Source organism: Vipera ursinii, assembly GCF_947247035.1.
Source record: "Vipera ursinii genome assembly, chromosome: 2".
NCBI lineage: Eukaryota > Metazoa > Chordata > Lepidosauria > Squamata > Viperidae > Vipera > Vipera ursinii.
Window position 1 is genome coordinate 264,440,531 of NC_139513.1, and position 24,710 is coordinate 264,465,240.

The 24,710-nt window shown below is 37.2% G+C and overlaps 2 protein-coding genes and 1 long non-coding RNA gene across 3 annotated transcripts; 1 reads left to right on the forward strand and 2 right to left on the reverse strand.

Moving 5' to 3' along the window:
- Positions 1-37: 37 nt before the first annotated feature.
- On the reverse strand, positions 38-11,030 carry CENPH (centromere protein H). The gene is made up of 9 exons (XM_083353807.1): positions 10,700-11,030; positions 9,641-9,696; positions 9,398-9,449; positions 8,601-8,675; positions 4,719-4,775; positions 3,320-3,383; positions 3,100-3,151; positions 2,736-2,899; positions 38-1,585 (listed from the first exon to the last, which is right to left on the reverse strand). Exons 1-9 carry the CDS (start codon positions 10,846-10,848, stop codon positions 1,493-1,495), a joined length of 762 nt encoding a protein of 253 aa, XP_083209933.1. The 5' UTR covers positions 10,849-11,030; the 3' UTR covers positions 38-1,492.
- Positions 11,031-13,395: 2,365 nt separating this feature from the next.
- LOC310634045 lies at positions 13,396-21,505 on the forward strand. The gene is made up of 3 exons (XR_014491141.1): positions 13,396-14,042; positions 15,353-15,447; positions 19,328-21,505. It is a non-coding gene; the product is annotated as an uncharacterized lncRNA (long non-coding RNA).
- Positions 14,072-22,984, reverse strand: CCNB1 (cyclin B1). Its single transcript, XM_083352089.1, has 9 exons — positions 22,891-22,984; positions 22,289-22,444; positions 22,063-22,176; positions 19,050-19,232; positions 18,448-18,606; positions 17,162-17,398; positions 16,758-16,898; positions 16,163-16,273; positions 14,072-14,244 (listed from the first exon to the last, which is right to left on the reverse strand). The coding sequence occupies exons 1-9, from the start codon at positions 22,909-22,911 to the stop codon at positions 14,140-14,142; spliced, it is 1,227 nt and encodes a 408-aa protein (XP_083208215.1). The 5' UTR covers positions 22,912-22,984; the 3' UTR covers positions 14,072-14,139.
- Between the last annotated feature and the right edge of the window lie 1,726 nt (positions 22,985-24,710).

The following is a 24,710-nucleotide window of genomic DNA, read 5'->3' on the forward strand; positions in this document are numbered from 1 at the left end:
AAGCACAGCTTCAGTACCAAGCACATTTATTGAACCATTAATATTTCATTTTAATACAATTGTGAAATTCTGACTTTCAAAACAATATCGTTCAACTAAAGTATCTATATTTACTAAATTGTATATTGTATAAAATTCACACCCCTACCACTGGACAATTAATTTGACAACCATCCTACCCTTTTTTAAACATCTCTGGCAAAATCAGTCTATTATCTCTGAAGGCAAGCTGCACAGTATTTAACACATTCTTATATTTCACAAACCTTTTTGTATTTTGAACTTCTCAATTGGGCCTTTCTAGTAACAAAAGCCCCCCCCCCAAATCTGCTTTGTTTTTTGTGTGGCAGCTTTTATTATCTTAATTTTTTTTCCCTAGCATACTCAGCTTCAACCATTTAAGGAATTTCCAGGACTAATACAATTTTTGCCACTGCCTCTGGACGTAACCAGTTTGGTATCCTTCTCAAACTGTTGTCCCTAGAAGTGTAAATGATAACATGAACTTCAGTTATAACAACATTACGTTGTGAATTATCAGCCCTTTTCTCCTGTGATGTTTTCTTAAGAGACTATTTTAAAAGAGAAGCTCCTTCAGATTTTTACCTAAGTACAGTTCACATATTGGCACTGAAATAACAGTAGCAGTGGGAATTTTATATATCTAGTGTTGTTAAGAGAGCAAGATCCTACTGCCATTTTGTATGGATCCTTGTGTGTTTTGGCTCAAAATATTTATTTTTGTCTGGGAATACAAACAAGACACAACCAACAATATAGAACAATTATATAGTATAACATTTCTTAAAAAAATCTATCAACATTTAGGAGATGGCCTCCTATTTAGATACTGTAGAACCTACTTTTGGTTTTTCTATATTATCTATTCATCGGCTATGAAAAACTACAGCAGATATACAGAAATAGAATATTACAATATCTTACAAGAATGACCCAGGAAGAAAATACTATTGAATAATATTTGGCAATGTCAACTATGAATATTTGAACTACTGATGATTCATTAAAAGCCCATTGAAATTAGACATAAGGTATTGTAATAAGAGAGTTTAGCAAAAAAAAAAGGTGCATCATACATATCATACATAACATGGAGACAAAGCACAGTCTAAATTGTGATGAGAGAATGAAGTGGCTACCTATGTAAATAAATACCTGCTTTTTCAGAAAGCCTAGTGCTCTGTTATTGGAATCAGCAGTTGGTAATTTATGTGAAATTAAGAGAAGGAGAAGTGAATTATTTTACAGCTAAATGACTCTCCTATAATAGCTCCTTGGATATATTTACAATGACTGTAACAGAATTTCACTTTTGTTGCTATATCAGTTGTACTTCACTGTAATATATTCTTGTACAAATACATAGGTCTTAGAATATGATTAGTATATTACAAAAACCTGACAGATTATCCTGTTGTCTCTGAATTTGGAAATCACAGAAAGAAAATACAGTCATTAACTTAATGTTGTTTCAGATGCCAGTCACATTTTTCTCCAGTTGTAGAACAATTTCCTTCAAAGCTGGATCCATTGCCCAATTGACTCCACTTCCAGTAATAAGGTTCTGCAATAAATATTATTTAAATATAAAATTAACTAATTAATTTAAATATAAATGAAGAAATAGGATTTTTTGTTCTCAATTATATTGTTTTAATATACAAATTCCACAACAAAATAAGCAATCAAATATTGCTAGGTTGTATAATTTGTAAATTATATTATGCTTCTACAAGGAAGTTTTTTCAAATGTCTTTCTACACAAGATTTATTCTTAGAATATGAATATTCAATATATTTCATTTATACAGGTAGTTCTTGATTTATGACTGCAATTGGGACTGAATTTTACCATTTTTAGCATTACGTGAATCACATAGTCATAAGTCTAAATCACATGATTGGTAAGTGAATCATGCAGTCATAAATCTGAATACATCCTCCAGAAAGGGCATTTTTGCTGGAAACCTGCAAAAACAATGCAAATAGTGGTTGTGTGACCACAGGACACTGCAACCAGTCATAAATGTGAGTCATAAGTTGAGGACTACCTGTAAACTGAATAATAAAAAGGGATAAAAATATGTTGCATACAGAGCTTTGTTCTACATTATACTAACCTGTGCAAGTTATACCTGTAGCTATAATAGTAATTATGGTAGTAATAATTTCAAAGTACAATATTTATCTACCAATAAACATTAAAACATTCAATGTCTAGAGGTGGTCCTTGTTTAAGGACCACTCAAACCTACAAGAGAAGTAGTAGTTACAACCGGTCCTTATATTTATGTTGTTCACAGCATCCCTGCAATTGGGATTAAGATCTCAGTGCCTGGCACACATTTTCTACATCATAGCATTTCACAGTCACAATCACCATTTGTGACTTTTGCCGGTTTCCCACAGTCAGTAAGGAAGCTGACAGAAAGTCACAAATGCTGACAGCATGACATTTGGTTCACTTAAGGATGGCAACTGGAAGTGCTGGAACTTTCATTAGTAGGTAGTGTGGCCACATGCTTTAAAATGCTTTAAAATCATGCTTTAAAATCAAGTCACTTACCAATGAAAATTCATATCCTAGTTTCCATAGTTAATCAAGAACTATCTGTATTTGATACCAACATTTTAATTTTCATGTTTCACATCTAGTAGAAACTAATTCATCCTAGCAAGTAAGACATTTTTCTATCTATATAAATACAATTTACCTGAAAAATGTTTTGAATCAATGTAGTCATCTGAATTTCCTTTTGTAAATTTTTACGAACTTTCTTCAACATTTCGCCAACCTCCATATTTTCTAAATCTTCTTTTTGTTTTCTCTTCATATCATATATTTGTGCCAGTTTACATTCTCCAGCTCGTTTTAATTCTATTGAAGTATTGGAGGGGGAGGAGGGAGATAGAAGATAGTGAAGCTAGCTAATTTAAAAAAATCAGTTCAGGAACATGCCTTGCATTCACTATACTTGTGGATTAAACTAATGAAATTAACACTTGAATTTAAATTAAATTTGTGTTGTTTCAAATTAATTTATCATACTGAATTTATCACAGCCAATTATAACTTACCTAGTCTGCTCTTCTTAACCTCATTCAATTTTTCTTCCAGTTCACGGGATTGCTGCAAAAGCAAGTAATTTATATAAATATGTGTATATATTAAAAGTATCCATACATCCAGATTAATACAACTACAAAGATTAACTTTTCAAATATGTTACTCCATTAGTTTTAAATATTGCTTTTATAGACAAATAGTCATTATCATTTTCTTATAAAGGATACTCACCTGCTTTGATTTAAGTATTGCTGTACTAAGCATCATGATATGTTGAATGGTATCCCAGATAAACCTAATGAGAAAATGCAGAAAAATCAACAGGATCTATTCATACGTGAAACCAAATCACATGTTAGATAGATTTAAAACACTGGAGTATCTTGCTTAATTTTTTTTCAAGCTACAGTATGCCTTTCTGTCCACTGCTTCTTACAAAAATGCTTTGACTGGCAACATTAAATGCAAGAGAAGAAACAGACAAAAGAGCTATAAATACATTTCAAGATTGCCTTATAAAATGGGAAAACATTGCCCATAACAGGTTTAGCTAACACATACTTTTCATGCATTATAGTATTTGTATCCAAATAGTGTACACTGCTAGTCTTCCTATGTGTTTCATTATTTTTCCCTATCCAACATGCCGGGAAGCTCTAAAGCTCAATAGTTGTAAACACTTTCCCAGAACTCAGTCACATACTTTTCAACATAATTGGATGGGAAAAGTCTAGTCCTCAAGTGCCCAAGCTAGTAATTTTTTAACATTGCCATTTGAAAGCCATTTAGATAAAAATGTATTATAAACGAAGTGAACTGAAATTATAATTAGCAAAAATCATTTGTAGTCTGAAGTAGTACTATGTAATTGATTTGCATTCAGCTTGCTATTTTCATTCTATGTATAGAATGTATTACAGTTTCTCATTTAACATGTGTGATGGGTCCCCCATATGGTTTGATGAAGATGCCAACAAAGAATGTAGCCACACCTTTTTCTTTAAGTAAGGTCAGCTAACACAAAAATGCTTTCTTTCCAAAGTGGGGTTACTTTGGAAATCCAAAAATGTTTCCTAAAATGTTAGAAAGGATGGCAGAATCTCAGGTATATGATCTAACTGGAAGCTGATTTGGAATTGACCAATTCATTATTCTAGAGATCCTACAAGACTGTTATCTAGGTCCGCACAACCTGTAAAATCAATGATCAAAACTACTCTTTTTCAAAGTGAAGAAGATGCATGCTGTATTCTTATCTATTGTGTCTGAAAATATTTATGATTAAGAATTGCAGTGCAAAATTTTTGATTAATCTCATAGTGCTCACTGCTCATGAGGTCTATTGATTATTTTGTCAGTGGTTTAGCTGTCACATCAGAATAACTTCCATTTGTTCCAAGACTGTGTTCTAGATTATGATGACTGTAGTTGAGATACAGCTACAACCTAAACGAAACAGACTATTTGAACTTTTTTCAGTTAAAGTTCAGTCCTGAGAATAGATGGCTATAAACTTTAGTGAACTATTAATCACATAAACAGTATTTATATGGCTGGCCAAGCAAAGATTCTTCTCAAATATACCGTAGATATTTTAAAAATGCATTTCCTTCATGATTTCAAAGCTTACTTTGAATCATCATCTTCATTTTTCAGTTTGGTTCTAAGGGCATCAGTTATTTGGATCCTATAAAACAAAGAGAAAGTAGATATAAGATTGTTCTGATACATGTAACAGTGTATTTAGAACTTTTATAATACAAGGATAGATTTGGATACCAATATATTTTCTTCTCATAATTTATATATATCTTAAGTGTTTTTTTCTAATGCACCCGGTCGGCCCAAATATGGTAATCCAAATTTAACATATGTATATATGTATATATAATTTCATATAATACTAAGCATTGTATATCAAAGATGAAAAACAATGTTAAGTAAAGAAGTTTTTATTTTAAGTGTAAGCTTGAATTCTTTTAGCAGATTTTAATATTTCTCTAAAGCTTATTTCAATTTGCAGCTGGACTTTTTCATCAGTTAGAGATATTAGATTTGGAGAATTTGGCATATTTTAATCAATTGGTTCACAGTGGTGACTTAGGAGAGATCCAACACAATGTTAGAAAAAAACAAAATTCACCTTTGAGAAAATCTTAACTCCAGGTATTCTCATGGCAATTCATGTAATTTGGCAACAAAACAAAAAAGGACCTTTTCAGAGATTTCTATATCAGAAGGATGACTAGGTCAGGACTTTGCAACCTTTTCACCCATTGTACCACTTTTGGATATGGCAACATCCGAGTACCACCAGTCGCCTAGCAAGATGTCAAAAACTTGATGACCAAAAAAAAAAAAAAAGGAAAAAAGTGATGAAGTACAGCTAGTCCTCGACTTACAACAGTTCACTTAGTGACTGTTCGAAGTTACAATGGTACTGAAAAAGTGCCCCCCAAGCCACAGTCGAGCAAGACACCTGCCTGCCCTCCCGGTGGCGCTCTTCCTTCTGTCTGAGGTTTTCATTGTTGTGAGCATTTCTGTTGAGGATGGGCAGCGGGGGTGGGGTGGGGGGAGTTTGGATTTTATTTCCCCCGTCTACTGGGTTGTTGTAGCAGGTTTTGGTCACTTCACAAGATCCTGGGACACTGTGACCATCATAAATATGAATCAGTTGCCAAGCATCTGTAAATCACAAGACCCTGGAGATGCTGCAACATTCCAGCTGATTGGCACTTCTTCTGGGCTCAGCAGAAGCACCAGGATCAGCGCCGAGCTCCAGCTGGAGCCTGGCACTGATCCTGGCACTTACGCTGAGCCCTGACAGCCCTGCAGCTCCAGCCGTCTCTCGCTCAGGCTTGTGCAGTGCTGCCACGGGTTCAGCTCATTCCCCTCCCCTGCTACTTTTCTAGGATGGTCGCGTACCACCTGCCAGGTGCCAATGTAACACAGGTGGTACTCGTACCACTGGTTGAAAAGCCCTGGACTAGGTGGTCTTCCATCTAAGCACTAATCAGGATCAGCCCTGTTCACCCATGAGATCAGCCAAGATTGGCTAGGTACCACTATCTAATGGGCAGAAATGGGCAAGCCTGCAATCACAGGTAGCCTTTTGATCACTCCATTTACAGCTTTCCAGCATCTCAAAATCCTGCTCTGAAATTCAATGACAATATGACGGGTTTTCAGTAGTGGGATTCTACTTTCTTTTCCCCTTGCTCAAATTGGAAAATTGATAGAAAATCAATTTCTACCCTTAATCAGGCTACTTGAACCAGGATTCAGATATAAATCACAAAACCCTGACTGTGCACATGAGGCTGCTGAACCTGGACTTGGCTGAAATCTTTGTTATTTGATATGACACTGCTAAATAAAAACCATTATTACAATGCCTTGTTTAAGTCTACTGTTTTTTACTGTCTTTTTCATAATTCTGTGAGGCTTCCGAATCTGCACCTGAAGGCCTTAAAGCTGAATGAACGTTGGCTGCTGAAAGAACTAATAAGCCTTTTCTGAGAACTGATGGTTCTTGTCTTGTCTCTCATATTGTTCTTCTCTTTCAGTTATGCCTCTTCCACTTCTATTCACTCCCAGCGGCTGAATAGGGTTTCTACCCTTTCCTCTTCCTGACTCTAAGCTGCAAGAAATAATGGTGTTTCCCCCTCTTATTTCATGTTTTTCTCTGAAGCTGGAAAGACTTCTATTCTTTCACAGCTTTGTCTTTCACATGCTGCTGTCTCTCCATGTAGCCTCCCCATATTACAACCTTTTCCTACTTAGAGCCAGAACAGCTGGCAGCTGCAAAAACTATATCAATCACCCAGTCAAATGATTTAGTATATATACCGGTAGGTCCTGAAAATGGAACTAACAAAGGAAAGGGAACCAACATACTTTGTCTGAAACCCCATAGAAATAGAATACTGCAGCTGAAAATTATCAGAATATGCTGGCCTTCTCTCTGACAACCATCCTGTCCAGGCACAGCAAGGACAATCCTCTCAATACTGTTTGTGCGTGTGCGTGCGTGCGCGCGCGCACACACACACACACACACAGGGTTATGACCACAATTTCAGAATTCTGCCTTGAACTAAAACAGACATACTTGAGATTTTCAAATGCAGAAGACTTACTTAGACTACTTTTAGTATGTAGGGAAATTAGAACATAAAATGCATGGCAATATAAATGTACCAAGTAGTCCTCAATTTATGATGGTAATTAGGTTTTGAATTTCAATAAGTGATACAGTTGTAAAGCACAGCTTCATCACTTACTGACAGCAATCTCTACAGTCCCTCTTGTCATTGTTAACCAAATCCCATGGTCAATAAGTGAGACAACTTCCTGCTGTCTTCCCACATCCAAGTCAATGGAGAAGTTGGCAGGAAGCTGCAAGTCTCAGTAATTTGCAGGCAGGCCGGGGGCAGGTAACTGGGAGTTATCAGATGGCAAAGAGTGAGGGGAGGTGTGACAAGGGTTAAGAAAGGTGTGTGTGGGTGTGTAGGATGCACAGCAAGGGTCTGAAAAGGACCAAAGGGATACATGGTAAGGATTGAGGGGTGCAAAGGTATAAGGGGATTAGAGGAGGATGCAAGCATGAGAGATTTATCATAGTGACTTGCAACCTTTACTGCCAACTTCCCTATTGACTGGGGAAGCCAGCAGGGAAGGTTGCAAATGGTGAACACTTGATTATGTGGTGCTGCAACTGGTCATAACTGTGAGCTGGTTGCCATATGCCCAGACTATAATTACAAGTACTGCAGGGGTGCTGGGCTGGTTGTGTTCTGTACCAGCCTGCTACCGGCCCTGCAGAAAAGGCAGGGACAACCCCTTTTACAAGAAGGCAAGAGGCTGGAATTACGCCTGCCAAATTTATAGCTACAAAAACAAACAAGACACGAACCAAGAAACAGGAGCTTTAAGAAACAGGAACTATCCAAGCGGTTGCCTTCAGCAAACCAGCCCTCCCACACATTCCCCTTATATGGAGTTCAGGGCGTGGCTTCTCTCTGCCTCCTTCCAAGGAGCCCCATTGCCTTCCTCTGTTTACTCCTAATTGACTGCCTCCTGCGTTGGGTGTCCTTGAACAGGGCCAGCTGTGGGTCATCTTCATCCACGCTTGCAGGCTCACACAGCTGGGTCTCCGTGGTGACCAAGTGGGAGGGGCCTGGCTGAGGGCTCTCATCAGCAAGATCTTCAACCCCCTCAGCAAGGTCTTCAACACCCCCCCCTCCTCTGAGTCATCCGACCCAACTGCCGAACCCACAGGCTGACCCTGAATCACAACAGGTTGTAACTTTGAGGACTAGTCATAATTACCATTCATTAAGCACCGTCCTAATTTTGAACAGTCACTGAATATATGAATTACATATTTTATTTTAATTTAAAAACAATGGTTTCTTGCTAGAATTGAATTTTTAATTAGCTGCATTGGACACATCTTGTAGATATTATACAGAAATGCAATAAATAAAGAAAAACAATACAGAATCTTTACCTTTGTAATGCTAAAGTTTTGTTTTGATACGATATCCTCATCTCTTCCAAGTCTCTTTCCAATTCTTCTATAGAACTAAAAACAGTGAACTTTCTTTAATAACTAAGTTTGTATTCTCTCATAAATTAATGTTAAGACAGATCATTTGTTTCCTATCAGATCTAAAAGGGGTTTGCTGTTTGATAGAGCGACTAGATGGTTGTGTTTTGATACTAGATCTGGATATTTTTTTCACATTCTCATTATCAACAGAATGTAAAACAGCAAACCGAAATGTAGTGCTAACATATTTAAGAGTAATGCATTCATTCAGAAATATTTTTCCTTTAATAGAATTTCTATCACAAAATAGGAAAAGGATATAAGCTTGTGATTTGTTATGGGCATACTGAAAACTGAAGCATAAACATGTTTTCATTCCTTAAATTATGAAAATAGGATGGGATTCAGCAATATAATATAATGCATAAGGCATTAATGCAAGACGCAGTTTGATGCTTCTCATGACTAGAAAAGGCATATACTATACATCAGCCATAGTAGTTACTGTAATTGAAGGACCCCCACCCCACCCCCGCACATTCAGCATGTATACATGAGATACATGAGATACATTTTTAAAGACAATCCAGTCAGGTAAATGTGGTGTGTTTTCAAGTAAAACACAAGAAAGAAAATATATTAAAATCTTTAAAATACCAAGTTTTCTTAAATATAAAGAAAAGTTTGATCAATTCTAATTTTCAGATGTATGAGACACTGAAATATTTTATATATGATAAGTTTTGAAAACATACCCCTCTAATATTTTTTCATTTCTATCTTGATCCGGAATATTTTCTGCAGTTGCTAAACAAAAAAGACACATTTATAAAAGATAGCTGAACAATCCTCTCATCTCTCAACACAAATATGGCATAGAGAACTCCTATGCTACAGAGAAAAGACTTGACATTTTAATCTTACAAGAAACTTTAATCTAATTTTTAAATATTTACTTTCACATCTAATATAAGTTTGAATTTTTACAATTCACTTACTTGAATTGATCATTGTATTATATTCCATAAGATGCTGACTTATTTGTTCCTTGATTCTATAAAAAGGAAAAAAAACACTTCACAAGTGTACACTTCACAAGAAAATTAGAAAAATAAAATGCAATTGTAGCAGTCACTGCAGAACTAAATTGCATTAGTGTTCACTGAAGATTTTAAACTCATAAACTCAAGCTTATGTGCATTTAAATATTTGAAATCTAAATTTAAATTAGGACAAATTATAAAACCATCACAACATGAATATAATTTCTTCCATTTACACAACTATTCACAACTTTAAGTTTCTCCTTTTGTAGGTTTTTGTTGTTGCAACCCACTTCGCAGTTTTTAGAGATCTCAGGAACAACTTTTATTAGAGACTTGTGAGCATTGCCTAACTGAAGCACTAGAAACATTTTGATACATAAAACCTATCTTGCTAGTACTTCTACCTCCCTAAGTTCAGAACAGTCGCTTTGGAGGGAAACAATATTTCTGGCCCTCTCTAGGCTTATGTTCAGCGATATTCCTCACAGCTAAAACAACCTGCATTTCATCCTTCCTCGGTTTCCTGAATCAGTGGAAAAATATGTCCGCACAACTGGTGCTATCCTGACCGACCAGCTTTAACCTGGCTTCGCGTTCAGGCCTGCGACTAGATATCTCCATCTTTACAACTAGCCCTTGCGGGATTTCCCCGGCTGTCAAGGGAAATCCTTAGGGCGGTACTTACTCCTGTGGAGTTTCCGACCAGGACTGCAAAACTCCGGACCACCATTAGATGGAAGCCAAGAGAGGCTTTTTTTTTAAAAAAAAAAATCTCCATCTCGTTGGTCCTCCGAAGTTTTGCTGCCGCTAGAACAGGGGTAGGCAACCTCGGCTCTTTTATGACTCACGGACTTCAACTCCCAGAATTCCTGAGCCAGCTATGCTGGCTCAGGAATTCTGGGAGTTGAAGTCCGTGAGTCATAAAAGAGCCGAGGTTGCCTACCCCTGCGCTAGAATGACCTCCTGAGGGAAGAAGCCATCGAGGGGCTGTAAGACCGACAAACGACTGACCGATGGAGCTTGAGCAAGTCCGGCGACTTTTCTTTCTCTTCGTTGGAGAGCAAACGGGCTCCTTCCTCCAGCACTCCTCCCGTGGGCTTACCGAAAGCCGCCACCTTGTCTCCTACCTCCGAGCAGCCCGCTACGTCCTGCGCTTCCATCCCGGCGATGGCGCCCAGACCTCTTTCTTCCCGCCAATTACCCGAGCGCTCTGCCGCGGCTTCCAAGGGCCGCTCTTTCAAATAGCCCGCGGACGGACTCCGCGTTGCGTGAGAGGAGGGGCGTCAAATCGACGATGGTTTAATTAATAAGTGGCCTCCGCTCTCGCTCGAAAGGGAGACAGCGGCGCCCAGCGGCGCCTGTGAATAGCTTAAGGAAGCCGCTCCATTGGCCGGGGACACCCAAGCGGTGGTGGGGAGGAAATGGCGAATTGTTTTGGATGAGGCCTTTACGTCCGGGGAGCGCCGTTTGCGGTTCTAGGTTTCCCCAAAGGAAAGCGGGACAGAGCGCCAAAGGAGAGCAGGAATAAGTTAAGCTAAGGAAAATTTCTTTAGGCAGGGCGGCAATCCAAACATCTCACTTGGAGAGAATTTATATCGCTTTAAGTCAGGGGTCTTCAAACTTGGCCCTTTTATGACTTGTGGACTTCAACTCCCAGAATTCCTCAGCCAGCAAAGCTGGCTGAGGAATTCTGGGAGTTGAAGTCCACAAGTCATAAAAGGGCCAAGTTTGAAGACCCCTGCTTTAAGTAAAGAGCACGGAGGCTCACGTGCTTAGGACGATGGTGGACAGGCAGCAAGCCGGCGGTCGAGACCCGAGTGGTGCCCTGCGTCGGGGTGACTCTGCTCGTCCGCTCAATCTCTTGTGGAGCTTAGCAATTGGAAAGTGCGTTCCTGAGTAGATAGGAGACGACTAATGGAAACGTTAATGGAGACATGAAAGGAGATCTTAACTGGCGCCCTCCCGAGCAACGGTGATGTCACCGGCTAATCCTTTCTTTGTTTTTTCATAAAAAAGTTTTTATTGAATTTTATAAGGCTGGGGAAGGGGTAGGACTAGGGTAGGGATTAAGGTTCAGGGTGGGGTTAGGGCTCTTCCTTTCGACCTGGAAGAGCCTGGGTGCTTCCGACAGGAGTGCCATGTTGATTGCATTTCATAGCACTTTCCGAATTAGATGGCTTAGGAGTGATTTCTTAAATATGAAACTCATGTTTTCCACAGTGATATTGTATTTGGGGAAGGTGTTGAATCCTGATCTTGAAAGGGGCCTGTGGAGATCTACAAAATCAAAACCGCTTACTGGACATTGAAGACATATGCAAAAATTGTAAACAATGTCACTCATTATATTAGGATATTTTCATAAAGTATCTATTTTAATCTGATTTAATATTCTACAAATGCATCATTTTAATTTTTAACATGGTAAACATCAATAAATATAACTTGCACAAACAAAAAGCTCTTTGGGGTCCTATGCAATTTTTCAGAGTGGGAGAGTAGTTTTTACAAACACAGTTCTAGAGCCGTTGCTGTGTGGAGATTAACACTATGTGAGCTTCTTTCAGAGGTTAATATAAATAACAGCATTACTAATGAAATAGTTGGTTCCCAGACAAGAGACTGTTTTGTAAACAACCAGCTGCAATTTTCCTCTATTATCACTCCATACCACCAGTTCTAACAGGGTGGGGATACCAAGGATCATCCCAGTGAAACAATACTTTCTTGAAGGGCCCAAATGTGCCTTCACTGTTGTGTATCTCAATGGAACAGCTCCCAAATGAATAAAGCTGGTCCTGCTTGCACTAAGTGGATAACAAAACATCTGCAAGGAAACAACTCAGGACCACAAATCTGGCTTTCTCCCCAGGAATTAGGACCAGATTTAGTGGAACCCAAGACTTGTAAATTTGTGATTGAAGATTGGGCGAGACATGTTGGCTTTGGGATTACAGAACTTACTATTTGTGTCTATATTCATGTGCTTTTTATTGTTTTGTATTGTAAGTCACCAAGAGTTAGATGCTTAATATGATTTAATAAATAAGCCAACCCTTCAAGAGACTTTAAAATCATAGTTTGGCAAGCATCAGTTTTGGTCTGAAGGAGATATTAAAGTGTCTGACAGGTTAAATAGACAAACCTGCACTCCATATTGCCCTGTGGATATCCAGATTTTTTTTAATGCAAGAAAGGCTAATAAATTTACTTTTTTGATAATGGCCTGATTGGGCAATTTGAATTTTCAGAAAACCAATGTGAAAAATGTGAGCATGGGAGATATGCCTACTCAAAACAGATAGCAATGCATTAAATGGAGAAATAGGCTTAATGTGATCAGAAAGCCTAAGAGTTCCATTGCTGGAACTAGGCCTGGTGTAATGTAATGAATAGGAGATAGAAGTTCAAATCTACTTTCAGACATGAAACTTCTCAAGCCCAGCTTCTTCTCAGATTTGTGGAAACTAAGAGGGAATGCTTTCTTGTGTTCCTGAAAAAGCAGGATATTAAATAAAATATTTAAATTATTGATATTTAACTCAACTTGCCTAAATCTGGTTTATTTGGATCAGTTTAGCATACTTAAACTTAATTGAAAGCAAAACCCTACACTTAGTTCTGATGTATATTTAATGTTCTACATTGCATTATATCAAGTTTATGAATGAATTACAAAGTATAGCAGCATACATTATGCAAATAAAAAAAGCTGTGGAAAAGTTTATTTGCAGCTATGATTCATCAGAAATAAAAATGTCCATTTGACTAGATACAAAGTTTATTAAATAACAGAATATATTTTCCAGATTTTGGAAAATATTTTTTCTTACATTTAAAATGCTATATATCATTAAATTTCTTTATAGTAAAAATAAATCTCCTTATAAAATATGCTATATATAAATGCAAAATATAGCTCACAGTAAGAATATGATACATCATTTATTGAATCTGAGGTATATTCACTATTTTTAGTACTGATAGTTGTCATATTTAAACCAAATTAATTCCTTCTGCAAATTTTGCCTATATTAAGACAAGTTTCATATGACAATTTATTTCTTGATGGTGTACTCCTAAACACAGAATATTTAATATCTTATCCATTTTATGTATTTACTAAAACAAGTAATTAGGAATGGCTGTTGTAATTTTTATTATTTTATTTCAGAATACAGATAATGAAAAATCCCTCTGAGAAAATAAACAAGATTTTTTTTCCTGTTTGCTGATCTTCATTCAACAGATTATATAGGCATGACCTTCCAACATCCTAGTTTTATTTTAGGCTTAACATCTGACAAAAGAAATGTTTAAATCAAAGTAGACCATGACAAGAGTTGAAATAAAAGTAAGGAAGTTTATTAAAAACTTTAAGGGAATATATTATATACACACAAACAACAGTGACACATGGTGTCAACTTTGTCCAAACAGTTAAATTATATTTATTTCAATAATGGTTTAGCCAGATCCTGTATGACTGCAGAATTCAATGCTGGAAGGGTGCTAATCTTGGCGTGCTTGCTGCTGGCATATTTGTTTTTGATCGTCTAGGGAGAAAGATGTGATTCATTATGGAATACTTTGTTTTAGAGCAAAATGTCATTAACATATTTTTACTGAATTTCTAAGACAGCCCATTTATCAAACATGTTAAACCATCTTTATTGAGGAATATATAACAGCCATATGAGCTACATAATCAGCATTACTTAAATGTTCGATAAAACTGTATTGCTACATTATACAAAAAAGTCATAGGAAGTTGAGAACACAACTGAAAATCCTGCAAATATATTATGAGTAATTATGAAATGATAACCATAATAACTTATGTACAAAATGGCTGCCACAAGGAAAAGGACTTATGTTCATTTTCCAGAGGGAAAAAGAAAGATAGCCCACTACTTGTTTTCCCACTAGGAGCTATTTTGGGATGGTCCATGCTTGAAAGAAGATACGCATGTCATGGGACATTTTGGCCAAGCTTGGGATGTCTGGTTCCTCCAGGCAGAAGTGATTTGGGAGCTGGGCATAGAAGAGTGGGGGAAAGGGCAAGAGCATTATCAGCAGCAAAAGAGGATAGATGCAGGGACAATGTGGGCAGGCACAACGGGATATGCCAAGGTGGATTCTTTGGCAGTGATAGCAATGGTGATCAAAGGAAGAGGAAATATGCTGTGAAAACTGGGAGGTTGAGAAATAGCTACCCTGGAAGCCACTGAGGGAGCAATAGCAATAGCACTTAGACTTATACTGCTTCACAGTGCTTTATAGCCCTCTCTAAGTGGTTTACACTCGGTATATTGCCCCCAACAATCTGGGTCCTCATTTTACCAACCTTGGGAGAATGGAAGGCTGAGTCAACCTGAGTTGTTCAGAATTGAACTCCTGAGGTGAGCAGTGAGTTAGCCTGCAGTACTGTATTCTAACCACTGTGCCACCACAGCTCTTCTTATATACCAGTCTTGCTCTACTCATTCTATTTGGTTGTTATTTTGTGTAAAATACAGAACCAAAGCACGCTGGGGTATTGATCTAATGTCCCATTGGTCCTCTGAAGCCTGGTGGTTTGGTTTTCTGCACACTTCCCCTCTGCCCATTGTATCTTTGTTTTGTGTTCAAATGGGGAATTTTCAAATACTTTTATTTTCTCAGAATGCCTATGAAGCCATTTGGGCCTTAGATTCTTGCAAATAAAGATATTGTGAGTGACAAGAACACTAGAAGGTTCCAGGGAGAGTTGTCTACAGGTAAATTGGTGTTTATGTCATAATAGTACATTTCCCAACCTTACAGAACTGCAGTAGTTGCTATAAATTACAAAGTCAACTTACTCTGACAAAAGCTTTCTTAATAGAGGATAGTGGAATTAAGGAGAGATGGCCGGTTCCCCTTCTTACCCCTCAGGCAAAGGATAGGCAGCCACATAGTGGAGTTTTGATTTGGATTTTTCCATTGAGCAAGTTATTAGACTTGGTGTCTCCCAGCCCCACGAGACTATTTAATTCACAGCCCTTCCTAGGATTTATTCCTGAAGATTGAGATTTGTGCTTTTTAAGTATGGATAAGTACAAATAAGGGACGCGGTGGCTCAGTGGGTTAGGACACTGAGCTTGTCGATCAGAAGGTCGGCATTTTGGCGGGTCGAATCCCGAGTGCCGTTTAGCAGAGTGAGCGCGTTACTCGTCCCAGCTTCTGCCAACCTAGCAGTTTGAAAGCACGTAAAAATGCAAGTAGAAAAATAGGGACCACTACGGTGGGAAGGTAACAGCATTCCGTGCGCCTTTGGTGTCTAGTCATGTCGGCCACATGACCACGGAGATGTCCTCGGACAAACGCTGGCTCTTCGGCTTTGAAACGGAGATGAGCACCGGCCCCTAGAGTCGGAAACGACTAGCACGCATGTGTGGGGGAACCTTTACCTACCTTTTACCTAAGTACAAGTAAGCAAGTGGATATATTTACCATGTGCTTTACAAGGCCCCGGTTTACCAACATCACATTCTTTGCCATATGCTGCATCACAGGAATAAGAGCGTCTTCAGTATAATACATGTAGTGTTGAAGAATTGGTGTCTAAAGATAAAGCGTAAATTTATAAATTAAAGATTTTGAAGACCTTTTGGTTTTCCAAAGAGCTACCTTCCATGAATTTTTTTTGAGAGCCCTTTAATAGCAAAGTGGAAATTTTAGTATTCAGTACATGATAGGTATATTCAGGACCATGTAATCGTTTGCTTACAGATCTGAATTGGATTTATAGCAGAGAAAAAGTGACCTGTACCTTTCCAATTAAATTTCTCCATCATGCTAATCAGCTTCAGTAACTACTGAACAACAGACATTACTTCAAGCACTATTTGGGACCAGCAGCTTGGTTGTTAAGTGAAACCATTTATCTTGCTTCAGTTTTACAAACCTATAAAGGTCATAAATCTGAGGACTGATCATAAAGTTACTTTCTTGTCACTGTCATAACTGTGAAGGTTACTAAAACAGTCAGTCGCTAAGTAAGGACTACCTGAAACTTCCTTTGTTAAGTTAGGGTTCTGTGGCTTACCCACTCTCCCTCTTCCAGAACTTTAGTAGACAAGCAAAAAGCTGCAGCTGCAACCTGGGAGGGAGGATAATGTACCATTTCATAATCCACCAGTGAAAGTTCCATCAGGTATTTTGCCAATGAATGCTGATTTATATCTGCCTAAAATAATCAGAATAAAGATGTTATCCTCATTGTCCTACAAATCTCATTGGCTTTTGTTACACATTGCATAAGATTAAAGCATCAGGTTATTTTCTCTAAATTGCATATATATAAAATTAAACAAACCAAAAACCTTTTCACTGGAAAACAGCAGCCATTACTATATGACAACATTGTGTTAACGCTGCTTTTACAATTAGAATTAGGCAGTGTATTAGGAAGAAGATATTTTCCAGTTTCAACATTTAAAGGAGCATTACCTCTCCAATTTTCGACGCCCTCCTTAGGAAATGCAGTGGAAGAGGGCGACCAAGGTTAAAATCCAGTGATCTTAAGATTTTCATTTCCATTTGCCTGATTTGTAGGTTGGTATAAGTATGATCAGTCACATAGGCAAAGTCACCAATTTCTGGTGGAAACATTTCTTCATATTTGCTAGCAATGAACATGGCTGTTATACCAACCAGTTGTAGCATCCTCTTGGCTACTTTGTTATTCTGCAAGAGAGTTCCCATCAGTTATTTTTAAAACATTCTGAAAATACTGAAAAACAATCCTTATGTTGTCCCAATACGGTATTTGTTGATCAGGCCACTCATTGCCATTGGATAAATACATCTAGGTTAATTGCAGAGCAAATTTAGACTATGTGTACAGGTAGTCCTCAACTTGCAATCATTCATTTAGTGACCATTCAAAGTTACTATGGCATTGATAAAAATGACTAAGACTGACCTGTCCCTGCTCTTATGACCAGGACAGCATCCCCAGTCATATCATCAAAATTCAGGTGCTTAGCAACTGGCATGCATTTATGATGTTTGCAGTATTCTGGGTATCATATGATCACCATTTGAAACCTTTCCAACTGGCTTCTGACAAGCAAAGTCAATGGAGGAAGCCAGATTTACTTAAAAGGTGCAACTCACTTAACTGCAGTGTTATCAGGTGCAAAGAATCAGGACCATACATTAAGGTTGCAGTACAGAAGATTTTTTTACTCAAGGCTATACACAAGAACCTAAACTAAAATTCAACACTAAACTGGTGCAAGATAAAGGTCAACAGAATTCAAGGAGCTGGATTTAGACTGTGGGAACGTAACAAATCTAGGCTGATGACTCATTTAATTCCCTTTCCCCCCAGCTCTGCCTACTCCTACAACTGTTTCCCTTAATAACTGTGGCAAAAAAGGTTGTAAAATCAGGCAGGGTTCAAATAGCCATCTTGCTTAGCAATGTAAATTCTGTTCCCAATTGTGGTTGTAAGTTGAGGACTACCTGTATCCATTGGTCAGGCTATTCATTCTCATTGCCTAGATATATATAAGTTGATTGCAGAACAAGTTTAGTGACTGTAGTTAAAGAAAAATGTTGCTAAAGAGCCAAGCTGCTATTCAAGAGAAAGGCTTATACAATGGAAATCTCTAAAATAACATTCATCTCTTGATGAATGAAGCCACATTACTTAAGCTAAAATTCAGTGGAGACTTCTCATTATTCAGTTTGTTCAAATTTGGCATGAGCTTTTTGATGGTTTTCCTTACCTGCAGAAACCGATCTATTATGGCAACAGTCATGTACATAGTCTCTTGCAAGAGTCTGAATTTCATCTGAACTTGCACAAGCCAGTCAACCAGGATGGCCCGCATATTGCCAGTTATTTCCTGACCGGCCAAGTAGTTTACTCTCACTGATTGCTGACTCTGGAGGAGCAGAAACATTCAGTGTTAAATTATGTATTTCCACCTCTATAATTATGTTCTGTCATTGTCCCTTTGATTAAACATATTTCCCAATATGAAGCCCTCTAGATTGTGGAGAAGATTCTTAGCTTCTTTCTCTAGTTAAATCACCTGAACTTTAGAACAAGCTGGCATCTTGTGCTCTCAGACATATGGTTTACTATGATTAATATTAGCTTAATTGCTCGACACCTAGCCACATGTAAACATAGCTACTTGTAGTATTCAAACTATAGGTAAACCAAGATAAAAAATACCCCCAGTTTAGATGTTTAGTGATATTTCAGAAATTGTGCCAGAGATAGGATAAAAACTAATTACCAACAGCAATCTAACATTGTAAGAAAATACCTTACAAGGTAGTTGTAATTCCAGGTTTATAGGTCAGGCCTCATTAAACCAACCTCAAGAACTTTCAAGTAGTTGTAGATGTCCTTCACATATTCACTGCAGAGGTTTGGATCAGAAACATCATCTGTATCTACATCTTTCACTTCAAGCAGTACATCTGAGAAAGCCTGGCATAATATGTCCTCTGCTGGAGCACAGCCAGATGTTTCCATGGGGCTTGGGGATAGAGACTCCAACTATAAAAATATTATATTTAGTAATTAACCTACAATATTAGAAAAAAATGTAGCATATTTTTACTTAATTCAGAGCATCTTTCTTGCACCCACAGATGTTGTACCAGTGTGGAAGGCAGAGGATTTTGATGAAAGATATAGAGCATTTCTGGGAGAAAGAACACAATATGAACAAGAAGATGGAAAAAGCTAGAAACAGACAGAACAAACAATAGAGGAAAAGGAAAAAGAGAAGATGAATCAAGAAGATGAGGGAATAGTAAAAGAGCAGAGAATTAAGAGATCAACAAGACCTAAATATAAGTAAACCAAAATGGAGAAGGAAAATGGATTTTTTTCAGTGAATCGATTGAATTCCCTATCAAAAAGGAAAAGAATTTACAAACTAGAGAAATTAAACATTGATATAATTTGTTTGCAAGAGACACAAAAAAATCATAAATTTTTGGAAAATCCAAAACTTGGAAAACATCAGCCAAACAGAAAAAAATAGTTATATATGTCAAAGAGACAATAGATCCCAAAATGATTTGTGCTGATGAAGAAGGTAGACATATTTTTAAATCAAAAACAGATATAGAATTTTATCAAAACCTTCACAGAAAAATAGTAGAAATGGAATATCAAAATATATGCTTAATTGGGAATTTCAATGCAAAAGTAGATGAGACATTAGACTATAAAAGCAGTAAATCAGGGAAACAAGGAAGATTACCTAGGACTTTTTTCAATATGATAGAGGAAATTGGTATACAAGATATCTGGAGAAATGAACCCAGGAAATTCACAATATATATTTTATTATAACAATTATAAATCTTGGTCCAGAATTGATGATTTGGATGACGCCTGAATTAACATGCAGGAAACTGAAATAGAATTAGGTACTTGGGCAGATCATAACCCTTTAAAAGTGGTGTGAAAAGGAATGCAGAAAAAATTAAGATGGACTTTGTATCAATCTATGTTAAAAGAGAAAGAATTTATAGCAACAAAACAATGGAATTTTTCTTCAAAGAAAATAAAAGGATACATTACAAAATGGAATACAGCCAAAGCATATTTTCGAGGCGTAGCGATAACATACATGGTGAAAAAAAAAGGAGACAACAGTCAGTTAAAAGAATTTAAAAAAAATAGAACTTGAACTTCAAATAAACCCACAAAAGAAAATATTGAAGACAAATGGAAATAATAAAACATAAATTACCGTAAATAGAATCAGAAAAATTGGCACAACAAATTAAAAGGGCAAAGAACTTTTTTGAAAATGCAAACAAACCCGGAAGATTGTTAGCTTATAAGCTAAAAAAATAGGAGAAAAAATTGACAATTAAGTAGATGAAAAAGGCTGTTTACAATTTGAAAATGAAGAAATAAAAAAGATAATTAAATACTATGAGAAACTATATGACAAGGAAGAAACTCTATGGGAGAAAATGACTCAATAAATGGAAGAACATAATTTACCAAAAATTCCAGAAAACTTTAAGACTATGTTAAATGAAAAAACAACAATGATGGAATTGACAGAGGCAATAAAGACAAAAAACAAAACAAAACAAAGAAACAGTGGGACCAGATGGACTCCTGGCAGAGTTTTATAAATATTTACAAGATATATTACGTTCGAGGACAGGAAGGCCTGGAGGAACATTGTCAATGGGGTCGTGATGGGTCAGACACGACTTCACAGCTAACATTAAGTTCACCATTGAAAAATGTATGTAATGAGCTTCTATTGGAGGCAAAACTCCCAAATACATGGACAGAAGCTAATGTTACTTTGATACCAAAAGAGCATTCAGATCTGACCCAGATCAAAAACTATAGATTGATATCACTACTGAATGTGAACTATAAAATCTTCACTTCAATGATAGCTGAGGCTGAAAAGATTTTTGATTGAATTTATATACCCAGATCAAAATGGATTTTTGCCAAAGAGACAAATACAAAATAATTTGAGGGTAACACTAGATACATTGGAATATTATGAACTTCATCCAGGGAAACAACAGGCACTAGTATTTTTAGATGCCAAAAGGCATTTGATAATGTTTCTTGCCAATTTATGATTCAACAACTAAAAGCAATGGACTTTGGTCAAAACTTTATAAATACGATTCAGACAATATATCAGAAACAATCAGCAAAAGTAATTGTAAATGGGGATTATACAGAGAATTTTGATATACAAAAAGGCACAAGACAAGGATGTCCATTATTCCCATTGCTATTTATCTTAACTTTGGAAGTTTTAAATAGAAACATTAGGCAAAATCCAGAAATTAAAGGATTGAAAATAAAAGGTGAAACCTACAAACTGCAAGCATTTGAGGATGATTTGGTATTCTAGAGGAACCTTTAGAGATGATTCCTACACTCTTGGAAAAGATAGAACAATTAGAACAATTTGGAGATAGCAGGATTAAAGATAGACAAAAAACTAAAGTGATAGTTAAAACAATGTAAGAAGGTAAAGTAAAATCTTCCATAAAATCACCATATAGTGCAGAAAAAAAATTCATATTAAAAGATTGTTAGATAATTAGGAATACCTAAACCAGAGTTAAACCTAGAATATTAGCCAAAAGATGTTTTGCCTATTATAGCTAGATAAGGCTAACATATTTTACGCTATCGAGAGATCATTTGAAATTTTGCAACCTATATTATAAGGCTTAAACAAGTTTGAAATTGCAGCCTATTAAATTATAAAACTCATGCTTCCACCTAAAAGTAACAACTAGAGATTTACAAATCTAAATAAGTTTGCTCCTAATTACCCATGATCTTTAAACACTTATTTACAAGCTATTTAATTAACCTTAACAGGTTCTGGAATTAGCTTTTCTTCTTTCACAGGTTCATTTAGTTTTTCAATAGGTTTTGTGGTTTTCCGAGTAGTCACTTTTTCCAGGGCTGTAGGCTTCAACATTTCCTAAATGGGAAAGTGGTGCGGGAAGGAAAAAAATGAAAGATAGCAATAAGGACTATGGCATTACTAACTAGTACTGTAATATTGGATAAAGAACAGGCAAAGAAAGGATTACCTTTTTCACTACTTCTTTAGGCTGTGGCTCACAAGCTTTGTTGGCAATGTCTCCCAAAGCAGTCCTAGCCCTCAAAACCGGCTTGATAGCAGCAACCTCTCGCTTACCGAGGGCCATTGCAGGTTTGGTTTTGTTCTCCGTATTGACCTTTGTGTTCTACAAAAAAAAAAGTGACAGAATATTCAGAAAAATTCACACAGCATGATGAACTGGGAAGGAAAACTACAAATTACTCTTTCAAGTAGTTGTAGGGAAAAAATATATGTTAGGAGTAGGATTCAATTAAATACGTTTAACAAGGTGAGATGACGCAAAAGGCTACCTCGACTTCCCCGTTCAAATATAGGGTTAGAAATAGGAGAACCACCTCAGAAAGAGACATGAATAAGGTATATTTGTTACTCGCGCCATTACTGCACCTTCATCATTGACAAAACTAGCATTTATTTAGAAGTAAACCCCACGATGCTCAAAAGTATTCCCCCTCCCCCCCCCCCCCCGTTACGTTAGGTAGAATTTCAGCATAAATAGCCCTAGCTAGGCTCCTACAAAACGTAATGTGCAATATCGGCTTAAAGATTCCCTGTCAAATTCCTCCATACCCGGGTGACCCGCAAAGCCATGACCTAGGCTGGATTTCTAGATCCGCACGACCGGCCTGTTCTGAATCGCTCCCTTTCTCGCCCAGGACCAAAAGACAGCCGATTGCTGCTACGCACGAGTCCGATATTCCCTTTGCCTGCCGCTGCAAGTTTAAAACTCGCACCAGGCTGCGTTCATTGGCTGCTTTTCAGTTTCCGCCTTTTTCTATTGGCCGCGCAGCGTTCTATTCTAAATGCGTTTCTACGACTACGGGAGGCTGCTTCCTCCAAAAGTTCGAAAAAGGAGGCGTGGTTAAGAGAGGAAGATTGGCAGCTTGGATCACATGTCCTTCAGTTTAGTGTTCAGCTGGGAAATAAAAGGTTATTTACTAGAAGGGTGGGATAATTGCGGGTGGAAGTTGGGATCGATGACCACTTGGAAAAATTAAATTACGTTTATGCATATGTTAACTAAGAAATTTTAGAAAAGATCAGTTCCTATAATAATATATCGCAGCCTACAAAAATAAGTGGTTTTTTTTTTTAAAATGTCTCTTTTATGTGCCAGAGTTTGAAATTTGGTGTATCTTAATAAATCAATACAATGAAGTGTATCATCGTAAGTACAACCAGGGCTTTTTTTTCTCATAGAACGCTCAGAACGGAGTTCCGGCACCTTTTTTGGATGGAACCTTGTAAGGCGGGTTGTATGACATGTGTGAGTTCCGGCACCTTTTTCTTTTACACAAAAAGCTCTGAGTACAACGAATACCTCTTTTCCCAATTCCCGACTAGTCCCCATATGTTTAAATGTATATAATCGTCAGACAAATACCTATAGTATCTGATTGCACGTTTCTGCTGGAGCAATAACAATGATTGAACTTTGCTGGTCAGTTGTTAAAATGTAGATGGAAAAGAGGGAAAGATGGTTTCTCCTAATTTATTAATGGGTATTTATTATTTTCACATAAAGGTTACTTATATAGAAAAGCCAGGAATTTTACTGTCTCAGCAATGGTGTATGTTAAGCAGAGATAAAGCTAGTCTCCAGGTAACAAACAGCACAATCCCAGGAATGTCTCCTCAGAAGTAAACTTCAGGCTGGTTTATTCCCAGGTGAAGATTGGATTCAAAATTTAGGAATGTTAAAAGCCTTTGGTAGTCAATATCTGCCATTGTCAATGTATGACACCTGTTGATTTTATGATGTCATTAAACTGCTTTTATGCAGCTATTGAAGCAGTTACTTATGTTTCCAATAAGCAATCGTTATAGTGGCTGAGTTGTGGAGGAATGTTAGGCTGTGTAAGGCTGTTATCAAACCTCAATGGGTCGTGTAGCTGTGTGAAGAAAAACATCTTCACAGAGTTTAGAATAGATCAGGGGTAGGCAACCTTGGCTCTTTTATGACTTGTGGACTTCAACTCCCAGAATTCCTGAGCCAGCCATGCTGAGGGGAAGGAAGAGGTTGCCAAGCTGAGTCATGCTGGCTCAGGAATTCTGGGAGTTGAAGTCCACAAGTCATAAACGCCAAGATTGCCTACCCCTGGAATAGATAATAAAACTGTTGAAGGACATCATACTGGGACAAAAGACTCCCTCCAGTTTGAATAGAAACAAGTAATGATCATGTTGAGGTTTTTATCTTGCTGGTCAAAAGATTTCTTCAAATTGAGTTTGATTTCTAGTAACTATGTAGAAGTATTCATATAGTTTTATTAACAGCAACATCAAAATGCTTGTCAGTGCTTGCTTTTAGACGCTTAATTTTCCATCCTAGTCCACTGCCCTTGGATTTCTTCTCATTCAGGTCCAACTGTGCTATGGCTGTGATGGTG